Source organism: Mobula hypostoma, chromosome 13 (genome assembly GCF_963921235.1).
Source record: "Mobula hypostoma chromosome 13, sMobHyp1.1, whole genome shotgun sequence".
NCBI lineage: Eukaryota > Metazoa > Chordata > Chondrichthyes > Myliobatiformes > Myliobatidae > Mobula > Mobula hypostoma.
Window position 1 is genome coordinate 50,029,200 of NC_086109.1, and position 18,786 is coordinate 50,047,985.

An 18,786-nucleotide genomic window follows, 5' to 3' on the forward strand; every position below is an offset into this window, starting at 1 on the left:
CATGTATACAGCTAAACAAATCAATGTTCCTCTGGGACCCAGATAAAAAACACAGGACAGTTATCACATACAGCTCATCAGACAACGTTCCTCTGGGACTCAGGTACAAAACACAGGACAGATATCACATACAGCTCATCAGACAATGTTCCTCTGGGACCCAGGTGGAAAACACAGGACAGATATCACATACAGCTCATCAGACAACGTTCCTCTGGGACCCAGGCGCAAAACACAGGACAGATATCACATACAGCTCATCAGACAACGTTCCTCTGGGACCCAGGTACAAAACGCAGGACAGGTATCATGTACAGCTCATCAGACAACGTTCCTCTGGGATGGAGGTGCAAAACACAGTACAGATATCACATACAGCTCATCAAGTAATTGCTCCTTGATTGCTACCATCAAGGAGGATGTGCAGGAGCCTTAAGACACGCAACTAACATTTTAGGAACAGCTTCTTTCCCACCGCTAACAGATTTCTGAATGGACAGTGAAGCCATGAACACTACCTCACTATTTTACTCTCATTTTGTACTACTTATTAATTTTAATAGTTTTTCATATACAGTTTACACACACACATTTATACATTTCTGATTGTAATTTGTAGTTTTTATTACGTTTTGCAATGCTGCTGCTGCAGCAAAAAAACAATTTCATGACAAATGGCAGAGATTTAACCTGTTTCTGATTATATTAACACAATAACATTAAAAGATATTCTGTGGATGTTCAAGTTGACATAAAGTGCATATGTGACAAATAGTTAAATGTACAACAGCAACAGGCGCTGACATAAATAATGTGTACTGGGGGAGTAGGATGTGCAGAAGCCTCACAGCCTAACAATCCTTTTTGTTATACAGCAGTACCTTCTGCCTGACAGTAGGAGGTCAGAGAGTTTGTGGGATGGATGGGAGGGGTCTTTGACAACACTGAGGGGCTGAGGGCTCTGATATTGTGTGGCCACTAGATCATGAATATCTTTTCCTTGACTGCACTGCCAGACCGTTTGAAATTATCATCCTCATTACCATCTTCGCCAATTGTATCGCTCTTGCCGTGTTTGAGCCTCTCCCGGAAGATGACACCAATTCCTTCAACTTCAAGTTGGTAAGTAGAACATGAATATAAGCCAAACATAGAGGGTCTAGTTGAGGGGGAAGACCCACCTGTCTCAATCAGTTACCCTATTCCATGAATAAACCACTTTCTTTGAATAAATACAGAAATAAATAAGCAGACATATATAATATTTAACAACCAGACAAACAAACAAAACCAGATTCGAGAATCCAAATAAAAGGAATATAGAAGAACTTTTCTTGTACACTCAACCTGGAATCCAGCTGCATCTGATGGAAAAATAAATCCATTTTGGCTCCCCTCTTAACTCTTCTCTCCTCACCTGCCCATCACCTCCCTTGGGTGACCCTCCTCCTTCCCTTTCTTCCATGGTCCACTATCCTATCAGGTTCCTTCTTCTTCAGTCTTTACCTCTTCCACTTATCACTTCCCAGCTTCTTACTTCATGTCCTGCTCTCCTATCTACCCACCTTTCCCCTCACCTATCACCGAGCAGCTTGTACTGTACTCCTTCCTCTCCCGCCACCTTCTTATCCTGGCTACTTCCCCCTACCTTTTCAGTCCTCATAAATGGTCTTGGACCAAAATGTCGACAGTTTATTCCTCTCCATAGATGCTGCCTGACCAGCTGAATTCCTCCAGTATCTTGTGTGTGTTGAATAGTGTGGCTACTTCTCCTTTGACCTTTGGATATGAAAGTTGTGAGCAACCTCAGGATGGAACTTTGATCTGGTATCTAGTGTCACTTCTCTCTCTCTGTAGCCTGCAACGTGAACTTCCTTTCCGACCCTCCCAGTGAAGGATGTGACTTTTTTTCCGGCCTCATGCAGCCACAATTACCAGGATATGGTTTACCTGCCCGACCTGGTGTCAGGTTTTGTAAACTGTAAGCTCCAGCGAAAATCAGGGAGCAAAGCTTGAGGTTGCTAGTTAGCTGTTCGACTCTTATTTTGGCAATTAGATTTAGACCATAAGACATAGGAGCAGAATTAGGCAATTTAGATCATCGAGTCTGCTGCACCATTCCATCTTGGCGGATTTATTATCACTCTCAACCCCTTTCACCTGCCTTCTCCTCCTAACCTGAGACACCCTGACTAATCAAAAACCTGTCAACTTCTGCTTTAAATATACCCAATGACTTGCCTTCAGAGCAATCAGTGGCAATGAATTCCACACATTCACCACCCTCTGGCTAAAGATGTTCCTTTTCATCTCTGTTCTAAATAGAAACATAGAAACATAGAAAATAGGTGCAGGAGTAGGCCATTCGGCCCTTCGAGCCTGCACCGCCATTTATTATGATCATGGCTGATCATCCAACTCAGAACCCAGCCTTCCCTCCATACCCCCTGACCCCTGTAGCCACAAGGGCCATATCTAACTTCCTTTTAAACATAGCTAATGAACTGGCCTCAACAGTTTGCTGTGGCAGAGAATTCCACAGATTCACCACTCTCTGTGTGAAGAAGTTTTTCCTAATCTCGGTCCTAAAAGGCTTCCCCTCTATCCTCAAACTGTGACCCCTCGTTCTGGACCTCCCCAACATCGGGAACAATCTTCCCGCATCTAGCCTGTCCAATCCCTTTAGGATCTTATACGTTTCAATCAGATCCCCCCTCAATCTTCTAAATTCCAACGAGTACAAGCCCAGTTCATCCAGTCTTTCTTCATATGAAAGACCTGCCATCCCAGGAATCAATCTGGTGAACCTTCTTTGTACTCCCTCTATGGCAAAGATGTCTTTCCTCAGATTAGGGGACCAAAACTGCACACAATACTCCAGGTGTGGTCTCACCAAGGCCTTGTACAACTGCAGTAGTACCTCCCTGCTCCTGTACTCGAATCCTCTTGCTATAAATGGCAGCATACCGTTCGCCTTTTTCACCGCCTGCTGTACCTGCATGCCCACTTTCAATGACTGGTGTATAATGACACCCAGGTCTCGTTGCACCTCCCCTTTTCCTAATCGGCCACCATTCAGATAATAATCTGTTTTCCTATTTTTGCCACCAAAGTGGATAACTTCACATTTATCCACATTAAATTGCATCTGCCACGAGTTTGCCCACTCACCCAACCTATCCAAGTCACCCTGCATCCTCTTAGCATCCTCCTCACTGCTAACACTGCCACCCAGCTTCGTGTCATCCGCAAACTTGGAGATGCTGCATTTAGTTCCCTCATCCAAGTCATTAATATATATTGTAAACAACTGGGGTCCCAGCACTGAGCCTTGCGGTACCCCACTAGTCACCGCCTGCCATTCTGAAAAGGTCCCGTTTACTCCCACTCTTTGCTTCCTGTCTGCTAACCAATTCTCCACCCACACCAATACCTTACCCCCAATACCGTGTGCTTTAAGTTTGCACACTAATCTCCTGTGTGGGACCTTGTCAAAAGCCTTTTGAAAATCCAAATATACCACATCCACTGGTTCTCCCCTATCCACTCTACTAGTTACATCCTCAAAAAATTCTATGAGATTCGTCAGACATGATTTTCCTTTCACAAATCCATGCTGACTTTGTCCGATCATTGGATGTGCCGTCTGGTCCTAGACTCCCCCAATAAATGAAACATCCTCTCCATGTCCACTCTATCTGTGCCCTCTGGTCCTAGACTCCTCTACTGTAGGAAACATCCTTTCCATGTCCACTTTATCTGTGCCCTCTGGTCCTAGACTTCCCCGGTACTGGAAACATCCTCTCCACACCAACTCTATCTGTGCTCTCTGGTCTTAGACTCCCCCACTATAGGAAACATCCTCTCCACATCCACTCTATCTGTGCCCTCTGGTCCTAGACTCTCCCTCTAGAGGAACCATCCTCTCCATATCCACTTTATTGGTACCTTCTGGTCCTAGACTCCCCCAGTACTGGAAACATCCTCTCCACATCCACTCTACAGGTTTCCCCCGCCATCCGTAGGTAGAGCCTTCCTATGTAAGCCAGAATGTCGTAAAATGAAGAAGCAATTACCATTTATTTATATGGGAAAAATTTGTGAGCATTCGCAGACCCAAAAAATAACTTACCAAATCATGCCAAATAACACATAAAACCTAAAATTACAGTAACATACAGTAAAAGCAGGAATGATAGGATAAATACACAGCCTATATAAAGTAGAAATACTTTTCTACAATCATTACCTCACTGTTCTCCGTAGCGAAAATCTCACGCAAGTGCTCTCGGCAGAAACACTCTCTCCAGTAACCTTTAAGCTATGAAGCTGCCAAATCATACCAAATAACACATAAAAATACACAGCCTATATAAAGTAGAAATAATGTATGTATCACTTACCGGAATCGGGAAGACAGCGCTGAGCACACTGATGATGGTGTGTTAGGCCGAGTCATCGGAGGTTAGGGTGGTGCAGTGGCCCCCACCCTCCAGGCTGCCAACCAATACCAATCTGCGAAGAATGCAGCGGTACGGCGGTAGCCTGGACGCACCCAGCACATCTTTAAGAAAAAAGTCTAAATAAACAAGCTGATTAATTAGGTGCCGCCCAGCACGTAAATGTTGGCCCAGATCAGAGGCGACGCAATCGGCAATCGCCTTTGATCTGGGCCAACATTTACGTGCCGGGCGGCACCTAATTAATTAGCTTGTTATTTCGGCTTTTTTTCTTAAAGATGTGTTGGGTGCGTCCTGGCTACTGCTGCATTCTCTGCGGCAAAGTATTGGTCCGTGGCCCTGGGGTAGGAGTGGTGGGACACTGGGGAGTCATCTCATTGTCGTTTGTTTCCATCAGGGCAGGCAGGTCATCTTCTTCTATGTCTGCCTGCCTCGATGTTGAAGGTCGAGGTTCGTCTGCTGTGGCTGATGTGGAAGGCTTGAAAAATGACAGTATGCGTGACTGCTTAGCCTCGTGCATTTTTCCATCATACAGTTCTTTGTAAGCACTCAAACTATCCTGCAAATATGCCCTAAAGCTACGTACCCTTTCAAAATTAAAGTCGTACTTTTCTGCAATCATTGCAGCGAAAATCTCATGCAGTTGCTTCATGTTCAGTTCCTGGATGACTTCACTTTCGGTCCGTTCGCTACTGCATTCGGTTTCAATTGTTATCCTTTCCTCTTCCAATTGCATCAGCTCTTCATCTATCAGTTTATTGGTCATGGGATGCCAAAACCTCTTCAACATCATTTTCGTCGGCCGACTTCCGGGTCATCAAGGGAATGGTGGCGTAAGGAAAAGGTCTCTCGACAAAAAAGAAGGTAAACTGCCCCAAAATCGAATTTAGACAAATACTTAATATTGCATAACTATATTAATAAAAGGGGCAAGGATGATGTCTAAGAACAAGATTAAAAAGTCTGCTCCGAAGGCTGATAAACATAAAGAGACGCAGCAAGGCGACGGGCCTAGCTCCCCCACGGCAAGCCAGGACGGAGATAATGAGGGGGAATCGGTGACTCTGTCTTTGATTCTCGGAGAGATTCGCGAGTTCCGACAAGATAACAGCAAACAGCTGGAAGATATTAAAGGAGAAATAGTAAAAACTAACTCGCGGATAGATGAAGCCGAAGCGAGGATTGTTGGAATTGAAGAGAAGCTACAAAACGTAGAGGAGGTGATAGCAGAAATGCTGAAGCTACAAGACCAACTCCAGTGGAAACTAATAGATCAAGAAGGCCGCTCAAGAAGGGAAAATGTGAGGATCTACGGAGTTCCCGAAGGAACTGAAGGTAAACCCGGATTGATGATTCCCTTCGTGGAGAAGCTACTTAGAGAGAACCTTGATATACCGGCCGCAAAAGACCTACAGATAGAAAGGGCTCACCGCGCGTTGGCACCACAGCCCCCGGCAGGCGCCCAGCCCAGATCGATTCTGGTCAGATTTCTCAGTTACAGAACGAAGGAAGAGGTGCTTAAAAGGGCATGGCAAAAGAAAGGTTTCATGTGGAACAGCTGTAAAATCAGTTTAGACCACGACTACGCACCGGGGATTCTTGCCAGACGGAAGGAATATACGGAAACACGGAGAGTCCTGAAGGAAAACAACATCAGATTCCAGACCCTGTATCCAGCTCGGCTGAGAGTCTTTTACGACGAAGGGACAAAAACTTACGCTACGGTGGGGGAGGCAACGTCAGACCTGGCGGACCGGGGACTACCTATTAAAGTTATCACCCTACCGGAGTCGCTACTGGAGAGGATTCGGCAGAAGTCATGGCAGTTAGTGGGGCGAGGACGCTCCACACGAACCAGAGTGTCAAACTACAAGGAAAAGCTGCAAATATTCAGACGCGAATGTACGGAGAACACAGATTAATTAAGAGAAATGACTGAAAAGAGTAAATCGGACTTAAAGGTAAAATGAAAACTGGTAACTGAAAATAAACTAGGCGGAATAACTTGAATGATAGTAATTTGGTTGAGACATAAATAGGAGAAAATTCTCTATGATTATTCAAACTGCTGAGGGCCCTCTAACACAGGGTGAAGATAGAGGTTATCCCTCTGAACTGAGGCGGGTCGGTGCTCAGGCCTCACTGTGGGAAGTCGGGAAAAATTTTCAAATGTTACACGTTCAAAAATGTCTAGGGTGTGGTTATATGTCTTGGTTTACTGTTGAGAAGGGATTGCTTACTGTTTGGTTAGAAAAGGAGAGTGTTTTTTTTCTACTAGAGAAAAATGCAAACTGAATTGGTAAAAATAATTTCCTATAATGTTAATGGGGTTTTGAATCCAATTAAAAGAAATAAGATTATGTCTAAATTGAAAAAAGAGAGGGCACAAATAGCTTTCCTCCAGGAAACACATATGAGCCAATCTGAACATGGAAAATTAAAAAGAATGGGCTTTAAGCATGTATTTTATTCATCATATAAATTGAGTCACAAAAGAGGGGTAGCTACTTTAATATCAAGTACTCTTAATTATGAACATATTTCAGAGACTAAAGACAAAGAAGGACGGTTCGTAAAAATCACAGGAAGAATAGAAGGTACAGAGATAACATTGCTGAATGTTTATGCTCCTCCAGGTTGTGAATGGTCATTTTATAGACACATTTTTGACCTAATGGTCAGTTCTCAAGGGGTAGTAATTTGTGGAGGGGATTTTAATATTAGATTAAATCCTATATTAGATTCTTCAAGAATAGTTACTCGGAATAAACCTCTGACTCGGAAAGTGAATTCATTGATGGAGGAGTTGGGAATTATAGATGTCTGGAGGGAATTACACCCTACTAGTAAAGATTATACATATTACTCTTTCCCTCATTCAGCCTATTCAAGGATAGACTATTTCTTTATCTTTAATACAGATAGACTCAGGATAAAAAACTGTAATATTGCAACAATTGATCTGTCAGATCGTAGCCCAGTCTCTATGTCTCTAATCCTGGAAAGGAAAATGAGGAAAACACTATGGAGGCTAAACTCACATATACTCAATAACCCGAAAGTAATGGAGAGATTAAGGGGAGAAATCAAAGAATATCTAGACCTTAATGACACGGGAGAAACATCACCAGTGATCTTATGGGATACATTGAAAGCTGTACTGAGAGGGAAAATTATTTCCATTACCACTCACATGAAAAAAATCAATGCACAAAAATTAGCAGACCTTCAAGGAAAATTAAAACAACTTCAAGTTGTAGATAGCAACAAAAGAAATTCAAATCGAAAACAGGAAATTAGGAAATTGCAAAGTGAAATTGATGATATTTATACGTTGGAAACTCAAAGAAATTTTCTTTACTTGAGACAAAAGAATTATGAAGTAGGAGGTAAATCAGCTAGATTATTAGCATATAAATTACAAAAACAACAAGCAGACAATACAATTCATAAAATAAAGAATCCAAAGACAAAGCTTGTGGAGAGTACAATAGGTAAAATTCAAGAGAGTTTTGAAACATATTATCGAGAGCTGTACTCCCAACCCCGGGCCCCCAATGAGCCCTATATAGACAGTGTATTGAATTTTTTGGATCTACCTAAACTTACAGATTTACAAAATGAAAGTTTATTAGAACCAGTAACTGTCAAAGAACTGAACGTGGTCATCTCTAGGTTAAAGGCTGGAAAGTCCCCGGGTTCTGATGGGTTTACCTCAGAGTGGTACAAGTCCTTGAAGACACAGTTAGCCCCATTACTACTTAACACCTTTAATTGGATCTTGCAGAGAGGAGAAACTCCACCTTCCTGGAGAGAAGCGATTATTTCAGTTATTCCTAAAGCGGGTAAAGATAAACTAGAATGTGGCAATTATCGGCCAATTAGTGTTCTTAATTTAGATTACAAACTATTTACATCTATATTAGCGCGCAGATTGGAAAAGCTTTTACCTGGCCTAATCCACTTAGAACAGACTGGATTTATTCAACAAAGACAAACACAGGACAACATAAGGAGAACTCTGCACATACTAGAGCAGGTTAATAAGAACGAGACAGAGACAATGGTAGTAGGATTGGACGCTGAGAAAGCTTTTGATTTGTTTAGTTGGGCATTCCTATACAGTGTTAGGAAGATTCGGCTTTCAAGAAAAGTTTATTAAAGTAATTCAGACTCTATATGACAGCCCTACAGCCCGAATTAAGATAAATGGGGACCTCTCTGACTCCTTCATCTTAGAGAGAGGCACTAGACAGGGATGCCCAATTTCTCCTCTCCTTTTTGCGCTATATATTGAACCGCTTGCCCAACTAATAAGACAGAGCGAAATCGTAAAAGGTATCAAGGTGGCAGGGATTGAACAGAAAGTGGCGTTATTCGCAGATGATGTTTTGGTCTATCTGAGTGAACCAGAAAAATCATTTATAGGATTGTTTACACTGTTGGATGACTTTGGGAAAATATCAGGTTATAAAATAAATGTAAAGAAAACGCAGGTTATGTCCCTAAATTATACACCATCCAAAAAATTGCAGGATACATACGATCTTAAGTGGGAAGCTAAATCATTAAAATATTTAGGAATAACCCTGCCGAAGGATCTTTCAACACTGTCACAGGTAAATTATGGGCTATTAATCTCAGAGATAAAAGCAGATATGCATAGATGGAATCTTATCCCCTTTTTAAGTTTAAATTCAAGAATGAATACTATAAAAATGAATATTCTTCCTCGGTTATTGTATCTTTTCCGTACTTTACCGGTGGAGGTGGATGATAATCAATTCAGGGAGTGGGACAAATGGATTTCCCGCTTCATTTGGCAAGGAAAGAAACCTAGAATTCGATATAACACCTTACAGTTAGGGAAGGAAGGAGGAGGTATGGTTCTTCCTTGCCTGAGAAATTATTTTTATGCCTCACAGATAATCCCTCTGTTATATTGGTGTAATAGGGAATATAAGGCTAGATGGAAGGAAATAGAATTTGGATTAGTTGACAGTTTTCCTCTACAGGCCTCAATAGCTGACAAAGGATTGATGGCCCAGTTGGAAAAATTTTAAAACAGTTGGATAAATCTTACGTTAAAAGTATGGCAGAAGGTGGTTAATTCATGTGGAATTAATAACATGTTAAACTCTTTAGATGGTGTGCATATGATACTGAATTCCTTCCCAACAGAGGAGATAAAAGATTTGAGCTATGGATAAAGAAAGGTCTTACAACCTACCTCTCATTTATAGATAAAAGAGTATTACAAAGTTTCCAAATCCTGCAGGACAAACATGGCCTAGAACATAATGACTTTTTTAGGTACCTTCAAGTACGAAACTATGTTAACCAGAGTTGTAGATATACAGACCTATCAACAGTAGAATTAGAATTTTTCAAGATTCTGAATTCGGCTTGCAGTTCAATACCTAGTAAATCAGTTTCTCGATTATATAATGCACTCTCCCATGCTAAAAATGTAAATACACTGTATATTAAAGAGAAGTGGGAGAAAGAAGCGGGGTTGGTACTTTCAGAGGAGGCTTGGGGGAAAATCTGCAGCTTTCAATGGTTCTCGACTAATTCTTCGACTTGGAGAGAACATTGTTGGAAAAACATTATAAGATACTTCAAGACCCCATATCAGGAAAAATATAAAGATACAAACGTGACGTGTTGGAGAAGGTGCGGCTCCAAGGAGGCAAATCATTTTCATATTTTCTGGGATTGCCCTAAATTAAGTCTATATTGGGAAGGTATTCATAGAACATTAGTTAAGGTACTTAGGTCCCAGATACCTCTGAACTTTGAGATGCTCTATTTGGGGCATGTATTGTTTCTTGAACAGAAGGAAGATATAAAGTTGCTGCAGGCCCTCTTAGCGGCAAGTAAGAAATCAATCACTAGAAAATGGCTAAATCCGATACCACCTACATTAGAAGATTGGCATGAAATTATCTTGGAAATATTTAAAATGGAAAAGTTGACTTACTCCCTGAGAATTCAAAAAGAAAAATTTTATCAAATCTGGAATAAATGGATTGAATATATAACCCCAATGCGAGCAGACTTTAGATGACTCTCCTAATGATTTATACTGCTCTTCTCATCAACACAGTAATATTGCTAACGTAAGCACCCCTAGTCTAAATGTCTTTTTTTTTGTTTTCTTTTGGAAAATAGAGAATTAACACAAGTAAAGGGAAAGATTTGGGAAAGGGATAAAAAAATGAAAAAATTAAGTAAATAAGTACATAGGGATTGGATAATTATGTCTGCGGGCAGGAGCAAGCATGAACAAATTAGGATTAAACACCTACAATGGTTGTTACATAGGCTTATATACAACATTTTGGACCAGTGGAAATGGTCCAGAAGGGTTATATGGAAACTATTATTACCATTTTTCTTAACAACTAATACCATTACTTAGCCTAATAGGTTAGATTTACCACAGTACATAATTATCTATTTAAGTGTTTATTTTCCTTTTATATCATCTCAATGTGTACTTAAGAATGTATAAATAATTGTAGTTTTATACATATAAAAAAATGGAAAAGGTTATATGTGTGAAAAAAGTACATGATATTTGTGAATTCCTTATCCAAATAAAAATAAAATTTAAAAAAAACATCATTTTCGTCAACTTCCACAAGCCAAACTCACTTTGTCCTTACTTCATTCACCACGATCGAAACGCTTAATTATGTCTAGTTTTACGCTAAGTGTAACAACCTTATGAGCTCTTTTAGGCTTTTCCGATACCTTAGAACTCATCTTGCCAACGGCTGCTCCTCACAAGCACGTGTTTAAGCAATGTCGGCAAGAATGCAGTTCCGGGGGAGGAGCTTGGCTGCTTGGGGCGCGTGCTGCCTTTTATCGCTCGCTGCCTTTTTTTGCGTGCTGCTTTTCTCATAACAGCGAAAACACCTTCTGTTAGTGAAAACAGGTTACTAATGTAGGTCTTTCGTAACAGTGAGGTTTCGTAAAGCGAACGTTCGAAAAGCGGGGGACATCTGTGTCCTCTGGTCCTAGACTCCCCCACTATAGGAAACATCCTCTCTACATCCACTCTATCTTGGCCTTTCAACATTTGACACATTTCAATGAGATCTTCCCTCCCCCGCCATTCTATTAAACTCCAGTGAGTACAGTGATATGGATTTTGGTTATTTATCTGTGTCAATTGAAACAAATAGTGAAATGCCTCATTTGTGTTAACAACCAACACATCCAAAGGTTGTGCTGGGGAAACCCATAAGTATCACCTCACATTCTGATGCCAACGCAAACAGCAACAAAACAACAACAGCAAAACAGACCCCTTTCCTCACCCAGCCACTGTCTCACTCTCTTGGACTCATGGACTCGCAGACTCATAGAAATGACTGCTGACTCACAGACATGTGGGTTGAATTTACATTTAAAGTGTTGAGTAAAGAGAACAGGTAATATTTTATAATGTAAAAATAAATTTGTTACCTGGAGATAATGAATATTCAACAACACACAGAAAATGCTGGATGGTCTCAGCAAGTCAGGCAGCATCTACTGAGGGGAACACATGCTGCCTCAAGCCTGCAGAAGCTGCCGGAAGGATGTTCAGTGACGTCCAGCTGCCTTCGGGGCTCCACTCCGGATGTTCCGTCTGGGTTTACTCCTGCAGCGTTCGTCTCTCCCGAAGCTGCCCACAATGCAGTGGAACTGTTCACCCATAGCTGGGGATATGGTTTATGAGCACCAGGATGTGTCCACACACCAGTGGGCCTGCGTGCTACGTGTGCAGGGGTCAGACCTCCTCCCCGCCCTCTGTAGTTCAGCCTAAGTCTAAGCGGTGTTCAGTTGCCATGCATCGCCAATGAAGAGGCACGACTTGAGGCCTGCTGTTGGAAAGGCCTTACACATTCAGCTGTCCTTTCATGAGACTGCCAGCCGGCGGTGGAAGCTGAAAGTGAGAGTGACAAGCACTACCCACTGCACTACCACTCTCGATGTATCACAACAACCATTTGACACACACTATACTAGACCTTTCAATACTCAGTAGGTTTCAATGAGACCCCCCGCCATCATTCTTCTAATCTCCAGTGAGTACAGGTCCAGAGACTTCAAAAACTCCTCATACTTTAACCCTTTTGTTCCCGGATTCATGCTAGTGAACCTCCTCTGGATCCTCTCCAATGCCAGAAAATCCCTCAAAGGCACACACGAAATGGTGGAGGTCAGGCTGCAACTATGGAGGTGAATACATTTTGGGCAGAGACCCTTCATCAGGACTGAATAATAACTCTGTAGAATGGGATCATCCCAAAGAGGTGCCTCTGCCTGTTGGATGTGGATCAGCTTCATTTAACACATTACACATAAACATACAGTGGAATGTCTTGCTTGCGTTAACAGTGAACACAACCCAAGGACGTGCTGGCAGCAGCCTGCAAGTGTTGTCACACTTTCCGTCACCTGGGTCCAGGCTGCAGTGAGAGGCCAGGCACAGACCTGGGGCGACGGGACGATGGGTCCATTGAGTATTGGGCTGCATGTAACACTGCGGGAAGACTCTTCCTGGTCTTGGGAGCATGGCGAGGGGTGTGTCAGAGGGAAAAGGGGATACCCCAGTTACTGAGACTGAAGTATGTTGAACACCATTTCCTGCAACACCATTTATTGTCAATTATTTAATGACAAAGGATTTCTTTTGGTGGACAAACTGCACAATCAACCCCCTCGCTCTCCCCATCCTCCCCTTCCACTTTGCTCTCTCTCCCCCCTCTCTTCTCTCCCTTCACTCTTTCTGTCTTTCTCCCCCATCTCCTCGTGTCACTCCTCTCTCTCTCTCTCGCTCTCTCTCCGTCTCTCACTTTCCTTCTCTCCCTCTGTTTCTCTCCTTCACTATCTCTCCCTGTCTCTCACACTCCCCTTCTCTCTCTCCCCCTCTGTTTCTCTCCCTCACTCTCACTCTGTCTCTCACAGTCCCCTTCTCTCTCTTTCTCTGTCCCCCCTCTCTGTTTCTCTCCCTTCCTTTCTCTCCCTCTGCCTCTGCCTCTCACACTCTCTTTCTTTCTCTCTCCTGTAGGAAAAAGTTGAGTATATCTTTCTGATAATATTCACGATAGAAGCAATTCTTAAAATTATCGTGTATGGATTCCTCTTTCACCCGGATGCCTACCTACGGAATTTCTGGAACATCTTGGACTTTGTCATTGTGTTTGTTGGGTAAGAACTTGTATTGATCAATTTCCACCATCACATTACAATGGATCGGGACACAGAAACTTCCTCCCCGGCGGTTTAACGACTACACCCACCATCACATTACAATGGATCGGGACACAGAAACTTCCTCCCCGGCGGTTTAACGACTACACCCACCATCACATTACAATGGATCGGGACACAGAAACTTCCTCCCCAGGGGTTTAACAACTACACCCACCATCACATTACAATGGATCGGGACACAGAGACTTCCTCCCCAGGGGTTTAACAACTACACCCACCATCACATTACAATGGATCGGGACACAGAGACTTCCTCCCCGGCGGTTTAACGACTACACCCACCATCACATTACAATGGATCGGGACACAGAAACTTCCTCCCCAGGGGTTTAACAACCGCATCCACCATCATATTACAATGGATCAGGACACAAAGACTTCATCCCCGGGGGTTTAACGACTACACCCACCATCACGTTACAATGGATTGGGACACAGAGACTTTCTCCCCAGCGGTTTAACGACTGCACCCACCATCACGTTACAATGGATAGGGACACAGAAGGGCCACTATATCTTGGCTCAATTAAGCGGCTGACCCAACTAGCTGAAGTTTCATGGAAAGAGTTAAAAAGATATAAAAGAGAAAAAACTATCATTTAACTGAGGAACAAATTATCCATTTAAATGAAATAGAGAACAAATTAGAACACTACACTAGAGTCATAGAATCATAGGTAAGCACAGCACAGAAACAGGCCCTTTGGCCCATCTAGTCCATGCTAAAACTATTAAAGCTGCCTACTCCTATTGACCTGTACTGGGACACAACCCTTCATATCCCTACTATCCGTGTACCTATCCAAACTTCTCTTAAGTGTTGAAATTGAGCTCCTATGCACCACTTCTGCTGCCAGCTTGTTCCACATTCTCACCACCCTCTGAGTGAAGAAGCTTCCCCTCATGCTCCCCTCAGACTTCTCACCTCTCACCCTTGAGCTATGACCTCTAGTTGTAGTCCCACTCAACCGCAGTAGAAAAAGCCTGCTAGTGTTTACCCTTATAATTTTGTATACCTCTATCAAATATCCTCTGAATCAAAGGTTTCAAAGGTACATTTAATATCAGGGAAACGTATACAATATACAGCCTGAAATTCTTTTTCTTCGGAACCATCCACGAAAACAGGGGAATGTTCCCAAAGAATGAATGACAGTTAAATGTTAGAACCCCAATGCCCTAACCTCAACTCCCCCTCACACATGTAAGTAGCAGCAAAGCAAAAAAAAAGCATCAGAACCCACCACTGAGCACTCAAGCATGCAGCAAAGACACAGACTTGCAGTGCCCCAAAGACTACTCATTTACCCGGTATTTGACATACCACAGGCTCTCTCTCTCTCTCTCTCTAATAAGGGAGAAAGAGATGTCTCCATTTCACAGTGAGGGGGGAGACCTAACAAACAGCTCGCTGGTTTACGATATTAAAAGTCAGTTGTGTCACTTTTTCAGAGCTCTGTGCCCAAAGAACTTGGGTCTCTAGGCACACAGCCAGCAGCCAGATAGCTGCTTTTGATCTTCCATCTCCCACGACACACCGAACTCCTGCAGAGACACCGACTTTTGGCCCACCCGTCTCCAGAGCCACGAGATCCCGAAACTCCAAAGGCGAGCCAATATCCTAGGCTACATCCTTGGCATATTGAATAACGGCCAGTCGTGAAACCCTGAGAGCGGGTCCTATTCCCACAAAGAACAGAAGCCGGCATGTAACTCCAGGTCAGGGTCTCCAAAAGAACCCTGAAAGGGAAAAATAGAGATGTTAAAGATGGAAATAGAGTTGTTTCCGTAGATGCAAGCAAAGGAGTCACATTAGGTGCCATTTTCCCCTCCTAAGCTTCTACATTCAAAGGAATAAAATCCTAACCTATTCTATCTTTCCTTATAACTCAGGTCCTTCAGACCTGGCAACATCCTTGCAAATTTTTTCTGTACTCTTTCAATCTTGTTTACATCCTTCCTGTCGGTAGGTGACCAAAACCGCACACAATACTCCAAATTAGGCCTCACCAACTTCTTATACAACCTCAAATTAACATCCCATCTCCTGTACTTAATAGATTGATTTATGAAGGCCAATGTGCCAAAAGCTTTCTTTACAACCCTATCTACCTGTGATGCCACTTTCAATGAATCATGGACCCAGATCCCTTTGTTCTACCACACTCCTCAGTGCCCTACTGTTCACTATGTCAGACCTACCCTGGTTGGTCCTACCAAAGTGCACACCTCACATTTATCTGCATTGAATTCCATCGACCATTTTTCAGCCCATTTTTCCGGCTGATGCAGATCACTCTGCAAGCCATGATAGCCTTCCTCACTGTCCAATACACCCATAGTCTTGGTGTCATCTGCAAATCTGCTGATCATGTTAACCACATTATCATCCAGATTAGTGATATAGATGACAAACAACAAAGTACCCAGCACCAGTTCCTGCGGCACACTAGTCACAGGCCTCTAGTCAGAGAGGCAACCACCTACTACCATCCTCTGGCTTCTCCCATAAAGCCAATGTCTAATCCAGTTTACTACCTCATCTTGAATGCCTAGTGACTGAACTGTCTTGACCAGCTTCCCATGGGGGACTTTGTCAAATTTCATGTCCATGTGGACAACATCCACTGCTTTGCCTTCATCAACTTCCCTGGTAACTTCCTTGAAAAACTCTATAGGATTGGTTAAACACGACTTAACATGCACGAAGCCATATCCGGTCCGTTATCTTCCAAAAACTTTCCCACAACTGATGTCAGACTCACCGGCCTATAATTTCCTGGTTTCTGTTTAGAGCCTTTTTAAAGCGGTGGAACAACATTGCTGATTGTCCAATCATCTGGTACCTCTCTTGTCGCTAAGGATGATTTAAATATCTCTGCTAGGGACCCTGCAACTTGCCTCCCATGGTGTCCGTGGGAACACCTTGTCAGGGCCTGGGGATTTGTCCATCCTGATCTGCCTCAGGGTAGCAAACACCTCCTCCTCTGTAATCTATACAGTATCTATGAAGTTGATGCTGCTTTGCCTCACTCCTATAGACTCTGTATCAGTTTCCCAAGTAAATACAGATGCAAAGAATACATTTAAGATCTTCCCCATCTATTTTGGCTCCACACATGGATTACCATTCTGATCTTCCAGAGGACCAATTTTGCCCCTTGCAATCCTTTTGCTCTTAACATATCTGTAGAATCCCTGAGGATTCTCTTTCACCTTGTCTGCTAGGGCAACTTCATACCTTCTTTTAGAACATAGAACATAGAATAGTACAGCACAGTACAGGCCCTTCGGCCCACAATATTGTGCCGACCCTCAAACCCTGCCACCCATATAAGCCCCCACCTTAAATTCCTCCATATACCTGTCTAGTAGTCTCTTAAACTTCACTAGTGTATCTGCCTCCACCACTGACTCAGGCAGTGCATTCCATGCACCAACCCACTCTCTGAGTAAAAAACCTCCTCTAATATCCCCCCTTGAACTTCCCACCCCTTACCTTAAAGCCATGTCCCCTTGTATTGAGCAGTGGTGCCCTGGGGAAGAGGTGCTGGCTATCCACTCTATCTATTCCTCTTATTATCTTGTACACCCCTCTATCATGTCTCCTCTCATCATCCTTCTCTCCAAAGAGTAAAGCCCTAGCTCCCTTAATCTCTGATCATAATGCATACTCTCTAAACCAGGCAGCATCCTGGTAAATCTCCTCTGTACCCTTTCCAATGCTTCCACATCCTTCCTATAGTGAGGCGACCAGAACTGGACACAGTGTGGCCTAACCAGAGTTTTATAGAGCTGCATCATTACATCGCCACTCTTAAACTCTATCCCTCGACTTATGAAAGCTAACACCCCCATAAGCTTTCTTAACTACTCTATCCACCTGTGAGGCAACTTTCAGGGATCTGTGGACATGTACTCCCCAGATCCCTCTGCTCCTCCACACTACCAAGTATCCTGCTATTTACTTTGTACTCTGCCTTGGAGTTTGTCCTTCCAAAGTGTACCACCTCACACTTCTCCGGGTTGAACTCCATCTGCCACTTCTCAGCCCACTTCTGCATCCTATCAATGTCTCTCTGCGATCTTTGACAATCCTCTACACTATCTACACCACCACCAACCTTTGTGTCGTCTGCAAACTTGCCAACCCACCCTTCTACCCCCACATCCAGGTTGTTAATAAAAATCACGAAAAGTAGAGGTCCCAAAACAGATCCTTGTGGGACACCACTAGTCACAATCGTCCAATCTGAATGTACACCCTCCACCACGACCCTCTGCCTTCCGCAGAGAAGCCCTCCTGATTTATTTCTTGTTTTTCCTTGTATTTCCTATATTCCATACACACCTCACTTGTTCCTACTTGCCCACACCTGCTATGCACCTCCTTTTTTCTCTTAACCAGGTCCTCAATATCTCTTGAAAACCAAGTTTCCCTACACTTGTTATCCTTGCCTTTTATTCTGCCAGGCATGTACAAGCTTTGTACTCTCAAAATTTTGCTTTTAAAGGTCTCCTACTTACCAAGTACACCTTTGCTGGAAAACAGCCTGTCCCAATCTACACTGACCAGATCATTACTGAAATCATCAAAATTGGCCTTTCTCCAATTTAGAATCTCAACCTATGGACCAGACCTATCTTTTTCCATGTTTACTTTGAAACTAATGGCATCATGATCATTACATGCAAAGATCTGGGCCATACCCTCCAAATATCCAGACCTGCCTCTCAGTTTTTTTGCACTACCTTACTTTCCATTTTTCTATTTTCTATTCATGATTTATAATTTAAATTTTTAATATTTACTATCAATTTGTAATCCAGGGAGCGGGAAACGCAGAATCAAATTTCGCTGTGATGATTGTACGTTCTAGTATCAACTGTTTGGCGACAATGAAGTATAAAGTATAAAGAGTTCCCCTACAAAAAACCTCTGTCACCTGTCCTGTCTCATTCCCTAACAGATCAAATATCATACAATCTCTCATTGTGACGTCCCCATACTGATGAAGGAAACTTTCCTGAACACATTTGACATACTCTATCC

The 18,786-nt window shown here is 42.8% G+C and overlaps 1 protein-coding gene across 2 annotated transcripts in view; it reads left to right on the forward strand.

Annotated features, from left to right (window-relative positions):
* cacna1sa (calcium channel, voltage-dependent, L type, alpha 1S subunit, a) overlaps positions 1–18,786 on the forward strand; it is a 469,610-nt gene that overhangs the window by 30,549 nt on the left and 420,275 nt on the right. For both annotated transcript variants that reach the window (XM_063065671.1, XM_063065672.1), the window contains exons 2-3: positions 1,017–1,122; positions 13,528–13,667. In XM_063065671.1, coding sequence (XP_062921741.1) covers positions 1,017–1,122; positions 13,528–13,667 — 246 coding nt within the window. The remainder of the gene's footprint in view (positions 1–1,016; positions 1,123–13,527; positions 13,668–18,786) is intronic.